This window comes from Magnolia sinica, chromosome 5, assembly GCF_029962835.1.
Source record: "Magnolia sinica isolate HGM2019 chromosome 5, MsV1, whole genome shotgun sequence".
Classification (NCBI taxonomy): Eukaryota; Viridiplantae; Streptophyta; class Magnoliopsida; order Magnoliales; family Magnoliaceae; genus Magnolia; species Magnolia sinica.
In genome coordinates, this window is record NC_080577.1 from 95,619,844 (window position 1) to 95,638,808 (window position 18,965).

Below are 18,965 nucleotides of genomic sequence, written 5' to 3' on the forward strand. Positions count from 1 at the left end.
CGATTGATCGAAGTCAGACGAGCTCTACTACACGATCTGATTTCTCAACTTTTGGGAGTTCTCTTATTTTTAAGTTATCATAGGTTTTCCATACTCACATGATTTAAATCCAAACCATCCATTGATTCCCACAACATCAAGTCTAGGGAAAGCCAAAAGTTTGTTCACATATGAGTCATTTAAGATCTTTAATCATCACATGGTATGATTTGTTATTAATACTATCCTTAGATTGCCGTGGATAATCCAACGATCAGATGTATCTAACATTTGGGAAAATATCTTTGATTTAACCCATAATCGATATTAATAGTATAGATCAATCTGAACATTGGAAAATTCATTGAATCAATGACTAAGAAAAATAATGACTAAGATTTACTCTAATCGGTGTGGCTTCTTCGGTGGTCAGATCACTCTAGAATTCGGGGCCCTGGTATATTTTTGCCTTAGGGAACATATGATATGAGCCGACACACCATTAAACAATCTCATGCTAACCTCCACAACAAGATATCTTCATTGAAAACCTTCTTCTTATTATCATAATACGAATCAACACTGTGAACAAAAGGCCGATCTGGCCCATTCATGAGGTAGATACGTGGGTTTCTAATCAAAAGCATAAAGGTAAAAATAAATTTTAAAAAATAAAAATATTTTAGGAACCTACTCGCAGGGGCTTTCTTCCATCTAAAAGGTTCTTAACCGATTTTATAATTTTGCACAAAAAGTTTTATATATATAATAATAATAATAATAATAATAATAATAATAATAATAATAATATAATATACACTGATAAAAACCAATCCCCTAACCTCTCTTTCATTTAAGAGTACTTCTACCAACATACTAAGTATTTTATTTAATTAGTTATTAATTATAAAATTAAATTATTTTTATTTGATTAATAAAAGTTTTTATGTGGCTCATAATGTTGAAATGTGGAGCCACATCTGGGGGCCGCACGACCCGTCGTGGGCCCTGCTCGACCGGTCGTGCAGCCCACAAGACCAGTTGTGGACTGGCTCGACTCAAAGTCCAGCGAGCATCAATTTTGGGTTCCGAGGTGCTCGACCGGTTATAGCCCGTGCTCGACTGGTCAAGGGGTCCGCTCGACCGGTCGTGTAGTCTGCATGACCAGTCGAGGTTACGCAGATTCTTTTCCTGATTTGATGCGGACTGTGGATTTTTGAGTCGGCTTTCGCAATGGTGCAAAAGGGAAGTTGCCCAAACTATATATATATGTGACCCTAGGGCTTTTCTAGTGTATGAGAAATAATTCTAAGGTGTGGGCAAAGAGTTTTTTATGTACTTCTAAGGAAGAGGTTAGTATATTGCCTTTAATCTTTGTTTTTTCATAGTGGAAGTTTGCATCCGTGATTTTTTACCTTAGTTTGGAGTTTTTCCACGTATATCTTGTCTTGTGGTTTGTTTGGATTGCTTTGATCTGTTTCTAGTTTATATTTCTTCTTGTTTATCGTTTGTGGGTGAGACTTGAGATTGGATCTCGGTTCACTGCATTGTTGGCGTGCTGCGTAACAACTGGTATCAGAGCTATTGGTGTAGTTCTATTAGGGAGCGATGACAGAAGAAGAGAAGACTAGAATTGAGAAGTTTGATGGTTCAAACTTTGCCTTCTGGAAGATGCAGATGGAGGATTATCTGTATCAGAAGGATCTTTATATTCCTCTAGGAGGAAAAGGGAAGAAACCAGAGAAGATGACAGATGATGAATGACTTTTATTGGATCGGAAGGCTTTAGGAACGATCCGACTCTCTTTGTCTAAAAGTGTCGCCTTCAATATATCCAATATGAAAACCACAAAAGAATTAATGGAAGCCCTAGCCACCATGTATGAAAAAACCTTAGCGTTCAACGAGGTTCATCTTATGAAATAGCTATTCAACATGAAGATGTCAGATGGTGGGAACGTGGCTGAATATTTAAATGAGTTCAATACAGTCATGAGCCAGTTGGAATCCGTTGACATGGTTTTTGAGGATGAGGTCAGGGGGTTATTGATCTTGTCCAGTCTACTAGACAGTTGGGATGATTTGGTGATTGCTGTGAGCAATTCCTCAGTGTCGATAAAGCTAAAATTTGATGATGTGACCTGTCTAATTCTCAGCGAAAAATCTAGAAGAAAGGCATCAGGAGTTTCAAGGGATTCAGGGAATGGTCTAAACGTTGAAGGAAGAGGAAGATCGCTGAACAAATGAGGCAATAAACATGGGCGTTCTAAGTCGAGGAAGAAGTCCAAGGGACCGAAAGAGAAAGATGGGTGTTGGCATTGCGGCAAGAAGGGGAATATGAAACGTGATTGCATGACGCTCAAGAAACAAGAAGGAAGCTCTCAAGGCGGGAAGGATTCAGTGAATTTATCTGAGGAGAGTAACACAGAGGTGTTGATCTTGTCTCTTGATGCAAGGAATGAATCTTGGGTTATAGACTCGGGTGCTTCGTTTTATGCTACTTCATGTAAGGAAGTTCTGCGTAATTATATATTAGGTGACTTATTGAGAGTCTACCTGGGTGATGATGAGCCGTGCAGTATTGTTGGAAAGAGGGATGTTCATATAAATCTGAAAGACAACAAATTTGAAATTAAAAGATGTTAGACATATACCGAGTTTGAAACGTAACTTGATCTCAGTGGGGCAGTGGGCAGATACCGGTTCTATGACGATACTAGTGATTCTTGGAAGATCACAAAAGGTGCCTTGCTGATATCTCGAAGAAAGGTGATATCTCGAGGAAAGAAGGAAGTTACTTTGTACATAACTTCAGGATCGTATAGTTCACTCGCAGTCGCATCAACTAGAGTGAATGAGTAGTTATGACATCAGAGGTTAGGACATATGAGTGAGAAATGGATGAAAGTGTTATTGTCAAAAGGGAAGTTATCAGGGCTGAAGTCTATTGACTTGAAATTCTACGAGGACTGCATGTATGGCAAGCAGAAGATGGTAAGCTTCAAGAAGACGGGACGTGCTCCAAAGACACATCTATTGGAGCTTGTACACGTTGATGTGTGGGGACCGACATAGGTATTATCTCTTGGTGGCTCACGTTATTTTGTTTCCTTTATTGATGATGCTAGTATAAAAGTGTGGGTCTATTTTTTAAAGGATAAATCTGATGTATTTGATGTATTTAAGAAGTGAAAAGTTATGGTAGAAAACGAGACAGGTAAAACAATAAAATGTCTCAGATCTAATAATGGAGGAGAGTACTGTGATAAGAGATTTAAGGAGTATTGTCCAGCAAATAGAATCAAACATCAGAAAATAATTCCAGGGATATCACAGCAGAATGGTGTAGCTGAGCTCATTAACAGGACCATCCTTGAGCGCGCCAGGAGCATGAAGTTACATCAAGGTTGCCCAAGACCTTTTGAGCAGATGTTGTGAATACTGCCACATATCTCATCAATAGAAGTCCCTCAACACCATTGGATGGTGATCTACCAGAAGAAACATGGACTAGAAAAGAAGTGAACCTTGTACATCTCAGAGTGTTCAGTTGCACTTCATATGTTCATATTGATGCAGAGCACAGAAACAAGCTGGGTGCAAAGTCCAGAAGGTGCACGTTTATAGGCTACAGGGAGCATGATTTTGGTTACAGGTTTTAGAATGCAGAAAACAGGAAAATCATAAGAAGTAAAGACGTATTCTTCAATGAAAAAGTGATGCATAAGGACAGTGTGCAACAAATAAGGCCGAGAAAAAGGAATTCGTAGAAATGGAAGAGTTATAGGACACGGGTGTTAGAGCGCCACATGATGATCATGTACAGGAGCATTATGAGGCAGAGCCGCATACACCGGTTGTGAGGAGGTCTACTTGGGAGAGGAGACCCACGGTTCGATACTCACCCTCCTTACATTATCTACTGCTGATAGATAATGGTGAACCAGAGTGTTTTGAAGAGGCATTACAGTCGGATACACGGGTTAAGTGGGAGCAGGCTATGGATGATGAGATGGACTCTCTTGAGTCTAATCGTACATGGGATCTAGTCACTCTACCCAAGAGTAAGAAAGCTCTTCATAACAAGTGGGTTTACAGACTGAAGGAGGAGCACGATGGTTTGAAACGGTACAAGGTTAGATTGGTTGTGAAAGGGTTTCAACAAAAGGCAGGTATCGATTTCACTGAAACATTTTCACCTGTGGTGAAAATGTCTACGATTTATAAGATCTTGAATATAATGGCTACAAAGGACTTACATCTAGAGCAGCTAGATGTTAAGATAGTCTTTCTTCATGGGGACCTTGAAGAAGAGATATATATGCATCAGCCAACAGGATACGTGGCACCAGGAAAGGAGAACAAGGTGTGTAGACTGAAAAAGAGTTTATATAGCCTGTAGCAGGTCCCGAGGCAGTGGTACAAGAAGTTTGACAGTTTCATATCGGGAAACGGTTTTAGGAGATGTCATGCAGACCACTGTTGTTATTTGAAGAAGTTTGATACGTCGTACATTATCCTTCTTCTGTACGTTGATGGTATACTTGTGGCCGGTTCAAGCATGAAGGACATCTCAGATCTCAAAAGACAACTGTCTAGAGAATTTGCCATGAAGGATTTAGGAGTTGCAAAATAAATTCTGGGCATGAGGATAAAGCGTGACGGGGAAAACAAAAAATTAGTTTTGTCACATGCAGAGTACATAACCAAGGTACTTGATCGATTCAATATGGGAGGTGCTAAGCCGGTTAACACTTCATTAGCCAACCACTTCAAGTTATCTAAGGAGCAAGGTGCAAAGACGCAAGGGGAACGGGACTACATGGCTAAAGTCTCATACGCGTTAGCTATTAGGAGTCTCATGTATGCTATGGTGAGCACGAGGCCAGACATTACTCAAGCAGTGGGAGTTGTTAGCAGGTTCATGAACAACCCCGGGAAGAAACATTGGGAAGCCATGAACTGGATTCTTAGATACCTGGTAGGTACTAAGGATGTAGGGCGGTGCTATGGTGGATCGGAAATCAAGCTACAAGGCTACGTGGATTCAGATTTGGCAGGAGATATCGACAGTAGAAGAAGCACCACAGGTTATGTTTTTTCTCTGGGTAGTGCTGCAGTCAGTTGGGTCTCTCAGTTACAAAAGATAGTATCTATCAGTACGACAGAAGCAAAATATGTTGTGGCTACAGAAGCATGCAAGGAGATGGTGTGGATGCAAGGTTTCATTGAAAAGTTGAGAAAGAAGTAAGAAAATTACAAGCTATACAGTGACAGTCAGAGTGCAATACACTTAGCTAAGAATTCAGCCTTTCATTCGAGGACCAAGCATATTGCCATCAGATATCACTTCATACGTTCGTTACTGGAAGATGAATTGATTGCTCTGGAGAAGAATCATACAAGTGAGAATCCTGCGAATATACTGACTAAGGCGGTCACACGGGAGAAGCTGAAGCTCTGTTCAGCTTTGATTGGTCTTCATGCTTGAAGATGGGGAGGTGATGCACTCCGGATGTATAAAATGAAGGTTTATGGCGATGTGTCTCTAAGTGAGAGATTGTTGAGATGTGGAGCCACATCTGGGAGCCACATGACCGGTCATGGCCCCTGCTCGACTGGTCGTGTGGCCCACACGACCAGTCGTGGACTGGCTCGACTCAAAGTCCAGCGAGCATCAATTTTAGGTTCCGAGGTGCTCGACCGGTCATGGCCCATGCTCGACCGGTCGAGGGGTCCACTCGACCGGTCGTGCAGTCTACATGACTAGTCGAGGTTACGCAATTCGTTTCCGAATTTGATGCGGACTGCGGATTTTCGAGTCGGCTTTCGCAAAGGTGCGAAAGAGAAGTTGCCTAAACTATATATATATGACCTTAGGGCTTTTATAGTGTATGAGAAATAATTCTAAGGTGTGGGCAAAGGGTTTTTTATGTACTTTCAAGGGAGAGGTTAGTATATTGCCTTGTAATCTTCATTTTTCTTCATAGTGGAAGTTTGCATCCGTGACTTTTTACCCTAGTTTAAAATTTTTCCACGTATATCTTGTCTTTTGGTTTGTTTGGATTGCTTTGATCTGATTCTAGTTTATATTTCTTCTTGTTTATCATTTTTGAGTGAGACTTGAGATTGGATCTCGGTTCACTGCGTTGTTGGCGAGCTGCGCAACACATAATTCAGATACATTACACCTGGCCGGAAGATAGGGACAATCCACTCACTAGGTGGACACACTGATCATTGTCATTCCATTGTTTGCTCAAGGATTCAAACATCGTGTCCCATGCAACTGTTATACCTGATTTTCAAGGTGCAACGGGTTTTTTTAACAGGCATTTGATATCAAACGCATGTTACACGTCGGCAGGTTTAACTCGACCGACCCGACATTGGGTTGGGCTCAGGCAAGATTTATTGGGTTTGGTCTTGGGCTTGGGTTATATAAACACTAAACTGATAAAACTTAGGTTGGGCTTGGGTTGAGATCTCGGGTTGCCCGACTCAACCTGAACTCGATCGATATATAATTGAGTGTTGATCGTCTGTGTTGAAGGCATGGGAAATTCCAGTGCCATCAGGTCTCATTAGTCCGCATTATTTTCGATGACCCAAGCTAAAAAGATATGCCGAATTTCTCTCTCTCAAATAGATTGTGTGCTATACAACATGACTTTTAAAGGAGTGGTTGTCTTATATTTTAACTTATTTATTAAGAAAAAATGAAGTTTTTTATGATAAATAATTACATATATATAATTAATAAAATCAAATATACAAAACATAAGATGTGTATAGAAATATAATTGACTAATGTAACAACAAAAATATTAGCACGTTTTCCCTGCGCAACCCAACCAACCCGACCGAGACCCCTTGGGTTGGGTTGGGTTGGGTTGGGATTGAGGTATAGGAACGTTAGGTTGGACCAGGGTTGAGCACCACCGCCACTCAACCCGCTCGAGTTTCAGCCCTATTTGATATACGACACGTGTTCATGTTACACGTTGGCAGGAAAGAAATGGCTATATTGCATGTTAACATACATCCATTTCTTTCCTGCCAACTTTTCATATATGTAGAACATCTGGTCTGTGAAAATGATATATAATGCCACTATGGAAATTAATAAAAAAATAATAATATCAGGGCCATCTGCTCACTGAGAGAGACACAACATCAAAACGAATCTACAACCGCTGGTACGAATCACTGAACATACACAGCCAAGAAAATAAATGTATCGATCTGATTTTCAAATCTAAGTAACCATCATAGTCTTCTCCACCGTTTTCACGGATAGGATTTTATATAAACCTGCCAAGTTGGCATAAAACAAACGGCTGTATGTGAAAGTTCACATACAAGCCGCTGCATGCACCGTTTCATTTTCTCATTTACGCGTTCAATCCACCACATTGACTCGTTGCGACAGATAGGAAGTTCCTCTCATATTTTCGAAAGGGGAGTTATATGATACTCCGACAGGGTACCACACTTCATGTACATACACTCACAAACAGTACACGTGGCATGGAATACGAAACCTCAAATCAAAACCGTCTAAATTATATAATCCACTGTATCTATGTCAAATTCCAAACAAATAATTTTTCCAATAACCCTAACCTCTAATACATAAACACTTATTTATTGAAATAAAACCGTTAGATATTTTTATTAGTAACCGTCCAATAAATAACCACTAATCTAATAGTAACATAATAAAAAGACCCTAAATATCTTGTCCATGATACACATAAACTATTAAACATATTTTATATAGTTTAAATTAAATAATTATACTCCATATATGAAATATTTAAATGAATGTGTATCATCTATCAACTCTGCCCGAACATAAAATATTTTTTGTTTCCCAAAAAAGACGCAAAACAACCCTGCATTTTAGTCAATAGACAAACAGAAACCCGTCTGTCATTCCTTCTCCAACTAATAAGTATTAAAAATAAATAAATAAATAAAAATAAAAAATCACAATATAAATATTCCTCCGCTGCTTTCTTCCCTCCCATTCTCCATTCTCTCTCCTCCTTCAAAATATCCATCTTTCCCTCTCTCTCTCTCTCTCTCTCTCTCTCTCTCTCTCTCTCTGATTTACAAAACCATAGAAAACAGAGATCTTCCTCATCTACAGAGAAATCAGGTAATCTTCGTTTCTTATATTCAATTCATTGCGATTCATTCGAATTAGAAGAACGCGTCCCGTTCCGATCTCCATTTCCGTTTCGATTTTCTCTTTCCCTTGATTGGGACCGTCTCGATTCGCAGATGATTTTCTGAATCCCCCGTCGCTGGATCCGTTCTCATGATTTCGGCGGTTTCGTATTGGATTTTCTGTTGAATTCCGTTCGGTGGTTTTTTTGTGTGTGTGTGTGTGTGTGTGTGTGTGTGTTGTTTCGTAATTGGAACGTGGTGGATGATTCTCATATGGGGAACGGTGGCGGCATTTGAATTATGATTGGATGAGAAATCGAAAATTTTTCTTTCTTGCATTTCGTTACGATTGGATCATGACATTGTTTTCCAACCAGCGATGTTAGCATGGGATATTCTTTTCCCTTTTTCTTCATGATTTTAAATTCTGTTTTACGATGGAGGGTGATTACATTCAATGGCATTGGTTTATTGATGAGATTTAACTGAACTGTTACAGTTGGTAGAACGCGAATCCCCCATGTCATTTCCTTGGTTTTTTCTTTTTTTTTAAAACATAAATCTCACATGTAGATGTGCATATTAGTTCTAATGGTATGTTATTATGTAGTATAATGTGAAATTTTGTTCGTTAAAGAGGAAGATATTGAAATGCATTGGAATTTGGATGTGGTAAACCATACATATGTTAATGCAATAGAAGAAAGTATATAAATAGTGCTTACTTATGACGGAAAAGGATGGTTTTTTATTTTTTATTTTCCGTAGAACTTTGGCTAATGAGACTCAGATGAATGAGATGGTGAAGGTGCCTGGCTACACACATGCCCATATAGTACATGCGTGAGATATCCAGGCCATTCATCTGATGGGGCATTGTGAACCTGAAATGGCCCAATAGTTGGGCCAGTTAATTCACTATGTGGGCTGCAATTGTAGGAGAGGAATGGACGATTACAAAAGAAAAAAGAAAAAAGAAAAAAAATTCTCACCCACCACATTTAATGCACGCTTGTGATCCACCTGATGAGTGAACCTGCCTGGTTTTTGGTCTGGGGCATGTTCATGGTAGGCTCCACCTGATTAAATGTGTAATCTCTCAAACATGTGCTTCTATCTCTCACACACGTGCAGGGAGGCCCCTTCTCATCCTTTTCATGAGAGTCACATTCTCATCCACCTTGCTGGACACATTTAATGGTTTAGAAAACAGAGGCTCCTTGTGAAAACTTTTTGTGTGACCATATTTGCTTAGTTGATCCAAGGTTTCTCTATAGAAATAGTACCATGTAAGGTTACACTTATATTGAATGGTTGGAATAATTATACTTGTTAGTGATGGTGATGAAGAAGAAGAAGAAGATTTAGGAAGGTTTCTCTTTCGATGCCTGACTCAGTTTTACCTTGTGTTTTACACCTGTTACCATGTTGTTTACTATGATTTCCTTTCAGGCCAAGGACAAAGGCAAATTGTATTTTAATTCTTTTTAATCATAATGAAGAAGCACATGGATTAATCAATTCACTTGTTAGTTTGCTAGTGTATACCTCATCTGCCAAAGCTAGTTAGAATATTTGTAGAAGTACTGATATTCTAAATACGTAATGATACCTATTCTGTCATTTAACACCACTTGGCTATGGTTATACAGGTTTTGCCTGAAATTTGTCTAACAAGTTAGATAAACTATAAAGAACGATAGAATGAGGCGGTGGCTCTGTTGTATTCGTCAACCTGAAAACTCTTACATACTCACCGACAATGAAATTGAGAAAAGCCCTTGGGGCCATGGTGATGGTAGGCCATTTGTCCTGACAATTTACTCATTTGCAACTGGTCTGCTATAAAATGTTTGGAGTTTCTTCTATCTTGATTCCTTGGTAACAATTCTTGTACTGTAATCAAATGTTAAAATAGCATATATTGAATGATAAACCATGTAAGTAGGGACCAATGTCGAGTCACGGATTTTCTGTGCCTCCATTTTGTGTCCATGCATGTAACGCATGTATATCATGATCTGAAAAATGTCTGTACCTAAAGAAAGTTCTTTTCCTTTTTAATTAGTGCATAATTAGTGTTTTTCTTTTCAATTTAGTTGTACAATTGTAACTTTAATAGGCTGTTTGGATAGAAGTAAAGTTGTGTCAGCACGATTTGGGGCAAACAGCTTGTCCATGAATTGTCAAACCATTTATATGTAGGAACCTAGGAAAATGAGGACAAGGTGTCCCGAAAATCTCACTATTAGCGAGGATAATATGTCTTTTAAAAAACAAAAAACTGGAATAAACATTGAAGCTAGCTTATCCCTAGTTTGGTGCACATGGGAACACAAGGTCCCATGCACATTGTGTTACATGTGCCAAATTTGCAACCATCCAAGTTCAAGTGCCCCATGTATGCACCTATGGCATCATTGCTCTTCAAGCGCTGAACATGTACCTACATGTATCAATATCCACATGTTATAAGTGTTACATATGTCCCCATCTGTATTAAGCTCCCCATATCTGCCACAGTCCATCTTTACTCCCTGTTCTAGGGTGTTTGACAAACAAGGAACATAATAGCTAGTCGAAGATAGGATGGCCTCGATAGCCTATCCAAGACAGCATGACATAGACTGTGTGTGATGACACAACTTTGCTTGCTTCTGAACAACCCCTAAATTTGATTCCTTAATATGATAGGCAGACACTAACCTTCGGCTCCGATCCAACCATGAGTTAATCTGGTCATCTGCCTCTTGATGTGCATAGTTCCCTAGGGGGAATGTGCTTTATATATATATATATATATATATATATATATATATATATATATATATATATATATATATATATATATATATATATATCACAGAATGCACCTCATTCTACCTGTGATTTGCTTTTTACTACTCACTTTGTTTATAGTTTCATTTTCTTATCAGTCGTATTTCCTATACAATCTGGATGGAATAAATGCTGGATTGATGTCATGAATTTTCATATTCTTAAGAGTATATATCTGTGCAGTCGTTCTCTATTTGCTGTTAAAAATTTTCTTCTTGCCTTGCACTTCAGGTAGCGAAAGAGGCTCAAAGCTGTTTAGTGAACCAAACACAGCACCACCAATTGAAGTACCTGAACTATCTTTAGAGGAACTAATAGAAAAGACTGACAACTTTTCATCAACGTCGTTGATTGGTGAAGGGTCTTATGGTAGAGTATATTATGCAGCCTTAGACGGTGAAAAAGCTGTGGCAATAAAAAAGCTTGATGTTACAGCTGAGCCTGTGTCCAATGATGAGTTTTTGACCCAGGTGTGTGCAAATTTCACAATGTAATCTTAGCCATCAAATCTCTTTGGCTGCAACCAAACTTGTGATATTGGATAAAAGAATTGAGTACTCATTTCATTGGTATTTGTGTCATGCTTTAGCTTTTGGTTTTGGTCGCCCAAATCTTACCATGCAGATCTTCCTGACTCCAGGTTTCAAAGGTCTCCAGATTGAAACATGAAAATTTTGTTCAGTTGCTGGGTTACTGTGTTGAAGGAAATGTCCGCGTGCTATCGCATGAGTTTGCAACCGTGGGTTCTCTGCATGACATTTTGCATGGTATGATGTTTATACAGTGAGTTTTTTCTCATTGTGTTCAGAATGCCTGCACTACTTGTTCATCGGAATGATTTAATTACATGTCAGCTCTGGTTATGAGTTTTTCCTTGTAACTGCAGGTAGGAAAGGAGTTCAAGGTGCACAACCTGGCCCAACCCTTGATTGGATGCAGAGAGTGAGAATTGCTGTTGATGCAGCAAGGGGATTGGAGTACCTGCACGAGAAGGTTCAACCTTCTATAATACACAGGGACATAAGATCAAGCAATGTGCTCCTGTTTGAGGACTTCAAAGCCAAAATTGCAGATTTTAACCTTTCTAATCAGGCTCCTGACATGGCTGCCCGTCTTCATTCTACCAGAGTCTTGGGAACCTTCGGTTATCATGCACCAGAGTAAGGTTTCATGAACTTAAACAGTATTCATTGCTGCATCTCCCAATACTTATTTTCTTTCATTACGGTTTGAGCCCATAGCTTTACGGTAGACAGGGTGTGATTAATAATAATAATGACGACGACGATGATGATGATGATTCAGGTATGCCATGACTGGTCAGTTGACACAGAAAAGTGACGTGTATAGCTTTGGTGTCGTTCTTCTGGAGCTTCTGACTGGCAGGAAACCTGTGGATCATACAATGCCACGAGGGCAGCAGAGTCTCGTTACTTGGGTGAGATTCAAACCATCAATATTGCTATTTATTATAGTGTCATATTAATTTCTGAGTGTTAAAAGTGATCATCGATGGAAAGTGTTTTGTCTAATATTGCTGATTTTCTTGGTCAGGCAACCCCAAGGCTGAGTGAGGATAAAGTTAAACAATGTGTGGATCCAAAGCTAAAGGGAGAGTATCCGTCAAAAGGAGCTGCGAAGGTTTTCAATCTTTCACTTTCCCTTCAAAATTTTCTTTTCCTGGGTGCACGTTACATACTTTGGGCCTGTTTTAGCGCCTGTTGGGGTGGAATTGATCATAGGTCATGCCATTATTGCTGGTTTGGATTCACAGAATCGAATCGGAAATGTAAATTGTTTTGCACTGACAAAACAGCTGTTTGGATACTTGGATTCCACATGGTAATAATTACTATTATCCATGTTCAGATTTCTCTGGCACAAGAAACAGGGTGATAAGAGGATTCCACTTGCTATCCAAGCAGGCATCTCATTTTTGGAATCATATTTTCTAGATTGAGCATGGAAATTATCATTGGGTAATTGTTATCCATGGAATCTATATGTATCTGAATGCACCCTAAGATCTTCCCTTGTAGAATTCTAGTTGCAAACTAACATCTGCAAACACCAAATGTGAGCACCCCTTGTAATGAAGTGTTAGACAACTGAAAGATCCAGTCTGCTCGTTAGGCAGGTCCCATATGGTGAATGCTCCCCAGCCCAAACATCAGACCATTCTGCTGGGCTTACACTATAAAAAAAATGAAGAGCTAAAAGATCATCAAAAGGTCCATTAAGTCATGACAACACATGTGCATGCTTGCATTTGACATTTTGCAGATGTACTTCTGCAAGTATGAGTCATTTTTTCCAATGCATGCAGGCATTTGAATAAGGAATGATGTAGATCTAGGGTTTACTAATTCATATGCCTCTTGGTTATGAGGTCTAACCCATCGCCATGCAAAAAAAGGACTTGTACTACTAACTTATGAAAAGATCCATGGTTGTAAAAGAGGGGATAGCCCCAAGGATACTAACATGATTGAGCCAGCTGTGGGTTCTTTAGGTTAATCTACACCCACCATATGTTAAGAATGTATGAAATCATTCATACTGGGGATCATATTAACAATGACATGTTTGGATGTCCCCAAAGATCCAGGCCGATCCACCCATTTTCCTTCCAAACAAATACAGACCACATTTCAGCAGGCGGAAAGATAGTCTCTCTGAATTCCTCAGAATCCCCGCCACCCCTGACACAGTGGAACGGAAACCCATTGATTCCACTGAAATATCCGTGCTGCTTGTGATTTGAGGTACATCCATGGTTTGAAATATTGTTTGGTACGATTTGTTTTTGGACCAAAAGGAAATGAGTCACCACACCGATATGTAACCGACTCAGACCGAATTGGACCAGTTTCAGTCCCCAGGCGAGTCACACTCTGAAACTATTACTTAAATCGATGGGTGCATCCAAAAACTGTCTAATCATGGGTACATCCAAGCACTTGATGAAGTGGTAACTCTGATTAGGAAGTGGGGCCCTTAACCAGTTTGATTTGTAATCAAGTTCATGAATATTGACAGAAATGTGTAGGACTATGTACCCGGTTCAGTAGCTGATGTCATGGTATTTGTTAACTGCAGCTAGCTGCTGTGGCAGCACTATGCGTGCAATACGAATTCGAGTTTCGGCCGAACATGAGCATCGTCGTCAAGGCACTCCAACCTCTCCTCATGCAGAAGCCTTACGCTCCAGCCCCTGCTGTTGCTCCTGAGTCTTAAGACATGAAATCAGCACCCCATTTTTTTTCTCACTTGTATCAAAAGCCGCTGATGTGCATGTCTTGGTTTACATTGCCAGCAGATTAGCTGGTTGATTTATTATTCTTTTTATTTATTTAAATTCAATATGGGATTTGGATGGTCATCTTACATTGCAGATCTCTGATGTACGTGCATTCTTCTTTCTTTGGGTGTAAAGTGGCTAAAATTGATATTGCATGAGTTGAATAGAAAATTTTCGGGCCTATAAAGTGTTCGTTTTCTTCTTTCTTGGGGCCCGTTTGCGGGCAAAAAGCCTCTCTTTTTCTTCTTCTTCTTTTTTTTTTTTTTGGGGCAAGATGATGATGGTCTTTCTGTAAAATTCTATTTTATAATAAAAATACCTAATTAATATGATATTTACATTACGGTGCCTTTTTATAAAGTTACCTCATAATCTATGTAATTATCATTCCACTACCTTCTTGCATCTGGGTCAGTGGCTCAAGTGGGCATGGTGATGTTTATTTAAAATCCACTCTGGCCACCAGTTGTGTCCCCCTATGTTAGGCCAAGGGCTCAAAAATCAGCTCCAACTGTAATTTAGGTGGACCACATAATTGAACCAGTGTACATAGCAATGCTTACCTTCCAAATTGTATCCATTAGTGTGGTTCTTGCGAGCCCCACTCATGGGAATGATTTTTGGGTCATAGGCCTAAATTTTTGTGTGGAATCTAATGGTTGGAGTGGATTTCATATAATTATCACGATGGCCTTGTAAAAATTAAGGGCGGATGTCTCTCCAACTGTTTCATTTTTAATTTGGTGTAGTCTACTAGAATCATGGGTCAGACTGAATTTTTGTATTTGAGCCTAATATTGGATTAAATATCTAATGGCTAGAGTGGATTTTACATAAAGTGGTGGCGTCCCATAAAATTCTCATTTTAAGTATATATATATATATATATATATATATATATATATATATATATATATATATATATATATTCTCACTTATATTTGGCAGGGCCTACCATGTGTGTGCATGAAATCCACAAAACCAAAAGCCAGGCTAGCTAAAGAAAATAGTTGGTAGAATTACAATTGGGCCTAAAAGCTTTGTTCCATTCGTAATTCATGTGGGCCATACATGTAAGGCCTGTATCATAGACCGTACTGTTCCGTATGCTTCCGCGGTTCTTTCGGTCAAATTCAGGCAACCCTCGACCTGTATCCAACGTTTGCGTGCGATTTTAAGCCGAGTCCTGCATACCAAAGTCGGCTCGACCCGAAACTTGTACCCAAGCAACCGTGCCGTCACTGCAGTTCCAATGCCGTGACTCGCGCACCGATTCAATACCCACGCTAGAAGATGTGGGCCCATGTTCATTTCGAGAAAAACGCTACGCGTTGCGAACTTCAAGGAAATCTCTACAACATGTCCCATCAATTAATCAATCAATGTCAAGTACACTCCATACCCCAAGTACAACAACCCATCCCTTCCCATTCCCAAAGTCAACTCTCTCTCTCTCTCTCTCTCTCTCCACCCATCACCCATCACACCACACCCCATCCCTTTTCACCCATCACTTCTCTCTCTTCCTCATTTCTAAAAAAAAAATCTCCTAAGCAACAAACATCCCACGTCCAAGCCCTCTCTCTCCCACAGCCAAGTGTGGCCTACTTTCCCCACTCTCTCACCTCTCATCCCCACCATCAAAACTCCATCAACCACCATCAAAAGTGAAGGCAAGGAACATAGGAGTCCAAGGGATCTAGGAGGAGTGCAATAGGTGGGTGATCCACCGTTGATTCTTATTTTAGGGCTCACTTGTTGGTAGGACCCATTTTAATGTATGTGATGTAACTATGAGGGGCCCATAGTTGCGGGGTCCCTCTATCACCGTCTCTCTCTTTCTTTTGTGTGATGTCTTGTAGCCACCACGGTGCAAGACGATCTTAACCGTCCGATCGTGAGGCCCACCTTATAGCGGGTCCATTGGACGGCAAAGATGAAGGAAAAACACAAGTATCAGATTGATTCAAATCAAGTGGGCCACGTTCATGTGGGACCCACCTTGATGAAACATGGGCCACGTCCATGAGGGACCCACCACGATGCCTGTGTTTATCCATGCCGTCCAGTGTCCCTGGACGCTGGACGTGATGGTGGCTAACATGGAGTGCGTGTGTTGACATGGGTGTGTACTAACTTAATATATATATATATATATATATATATATATATATATATATATATATATATATATATATATATATATATATATATATATAGGGAAAAGGTACTATGCGCTCGACTTCACGAGTCCGTCCCATGAGGTCGAGCTGTGTGGGCCCCACCATGATGCGTTTCGAACATCTACCCCATCAGTCAGATGCACCATTCCATCGTGGGCCTAGGTCTCAAAAATCAAGTCAATCCGTGACTTGTGTGGGCCACACCACATACAGAAGTGGGGAGGGGCCGTGCACCATTAAAACATTCATAATCATTTTTTGGGCCCATCGAGATGTGGTTTGCAAATCCAGCCCATCCATTATGTGTGTCCCACTTGCATGAGGGTTCAGACCAAGTTTCAGCAGCATTCAAAACTCAGGTGGGCCCCACCAAGTGCTTTTATATGTTTTAATGGTGTCTTCACATGATTTTAGATGGTATGGCCCACCTGAGTTCCCTATACGGCTGATTTTGGGATATCCCATAATTTAGAGGGCACCCATCAAATGCACGGTGTTGATGGTCGACATGCATCACGATGGGGCCCACACAGCTCGACCTCATGGTACCTTATCGTGAGGTCGAGCGCATAGTACCTTTTCCCTATATATATATATATATATATATATATATATATATATATATATATATATATATATATATATATATATAGGTATGTATTTGGGCTTTTGGGGTGGGCTGCTCATGCAAGTCCCACCTTGATGTAAGGATCAAGTCCATGCCATCCATCATACTTCTTAGCTCATTTCAGGCGTTGAGCCGAAAAATGAAGCCAATCCGATTATTTGGTGGGTCATACTATAGAAAACAATATTGTTACCGTTGAAAGCCCACCTTGATGTTCAACTTGCCAAAACATACTGGATATTACACTCTTTTGGATGGTATCGAGCCGTGGCATCCAATGGATGGAGTGGATCCTCCCGATGCGGGCCCCACATGGAAAAAACCGCAGGAAAATGATTTTCCAAAAAATAAAAAATAAAATAATATGTATTAGGTCCCCTTTGCGATAGTGGACGCAGCAGCGTCCTGCTGCTGCATGGACGCTGGGCGAGCAAGGACCGTGGGTTCCAGCCGTGGGCCCCACCATGTTGTGTGTTGAACATCAACACCGTGCATTGGGTAGGTCCCCTTTGGGACAGAGCCCCCCCCAAAAAAAAATTAAAAAAAAAAAATCAGCTGTATACGTAACTCAAGTGGCCCACACGGCAGGAAACAGTGGCGATTGAGTGTCTGCCATTGGAACCTTTTTTGGGTGTCCCAGAAGTTTAAATCATTATGAAATTTGTTTTCCTCTTCATCCAGGGTCTGTGTGACCTTATCAACGGTTTGGATGGCAGATAAACATTATGGTGGGCCCCGCATGGGATCCACTGATATAAGTGTTGTACCCACACCGACCATGGGAGTGGGACGGCTGGTGTACCTCACTCCAGCTGCTATGCAGCTGCTGTAGTGGCGCCACCAAGTTCTGTGGGTCCCATCTACTTCATCTACGCCGTCCATCTATGGGACCCAGCATGATGCATGTGTTGCATCCAAGCCGTCCAACCATTGTGAAAGCTGTTTTTATGGCATGAGCTAAAGAATGAGTCAGATCCATAGTTCAAGTGGACCCCCCACCACTGAAAAATGTGGACAGTGACGTCCACCGTTCAAACTTCTAAGGGCCACATCAGTTTCCAATTAAGCTTATATTTTTGTTTTCACTTCATCTATCATTATGTTAACTTATGAATAGACTGGATTTCAAATACATCACGGTGAGCCACATCGTGATGAGACCAGCCCTTTGATCAGGTGGACCACACCACAGAAATAGTGGAGGATTGAACGTCTATCATTTAAACCCATTTGGGTCACAGAAGTTCTGGATCAATGGGGAATTGTTCCCCCTCTTAATCAAGGTCTTTAGTACCTTATGATTATATTGGTTGGAAAATAAACTTTATAGTGGGCCTTGTGAATTGTTTTAACAGTGAAAATTATTATCTCTACTGTCACTTGGGGTATGGTCCAAATGATCCTTCAATATGACTCATTTTTGGAAATTTATGAGGCTTATGTGATTAGGCCCATCTTGATGTATTTGTGGCCCATTGTTGAGGCCCACCTTTATATAAATATAAATATATATATATAAGGCCCATGTGATGCAGCCCATTTGATGTATTTGAGGCCCATGGGTCGAGGCCCAATGGGATGTACATTGATAGACCCATTGCAACATATGATTTCACCATGGGTTGTGTAATGATATTTATGGTTTGCTATGCCCTGGGAGCAATGATGGTTTGATGTCCATATTGTAAGATCAATGATAGTTGAATGTCCGCATTGTAACTCTCTCTAGGGCCCATTGATAAGCCCATAATTGTAGTGTGTAGGCCGTTTAAGCCCCTCTTCGTTATGAACAAGATCCATCACCACATAGCATGCTTAGTATAGTTCCATGATTCATGCTTATACGCATCATATGTATACT

The 18,965-nt window shown here is 40.2% G+C and overlaps 1 protein-coding gene across 1 annotated transcript; it reads left to right on the forward strand.

Annotated features, from left to right (window-relative positions):
- Positions 1-7,932: 7,932 nt before the first annotated feature.
- LOC131246341 (PTI1-like tyrosine-protein kinase 3) lies at positions 7,933-14,386 on the forward strand. Its single transcript, XM_058246364.1, has 8 exons — positions 7,933-8,143; positions 9,807-9,952; positions 11,224-11,462; positions 11,633-11,759; positions 11,879-12,152; positions 12,298-12,430; positions 12,547-12,633; positions 14,092-14,386. The coding sequence occupies exons 2-8, from the start codon at positions 9,859-9,861 to the stop codon at positions 14,227-14,229; spliced, it is 1,092 nt and encodes a 363-aa protein (XP_058102347.1). The 5' UTR covers positions 7,933-8,143; positions 9,807-9,858; the 3' UTR covers positions 14,230-14,386.
- The last annotated feature ends 4,579 nt before the right edge of the window (positions 14,387-18,965 follow it).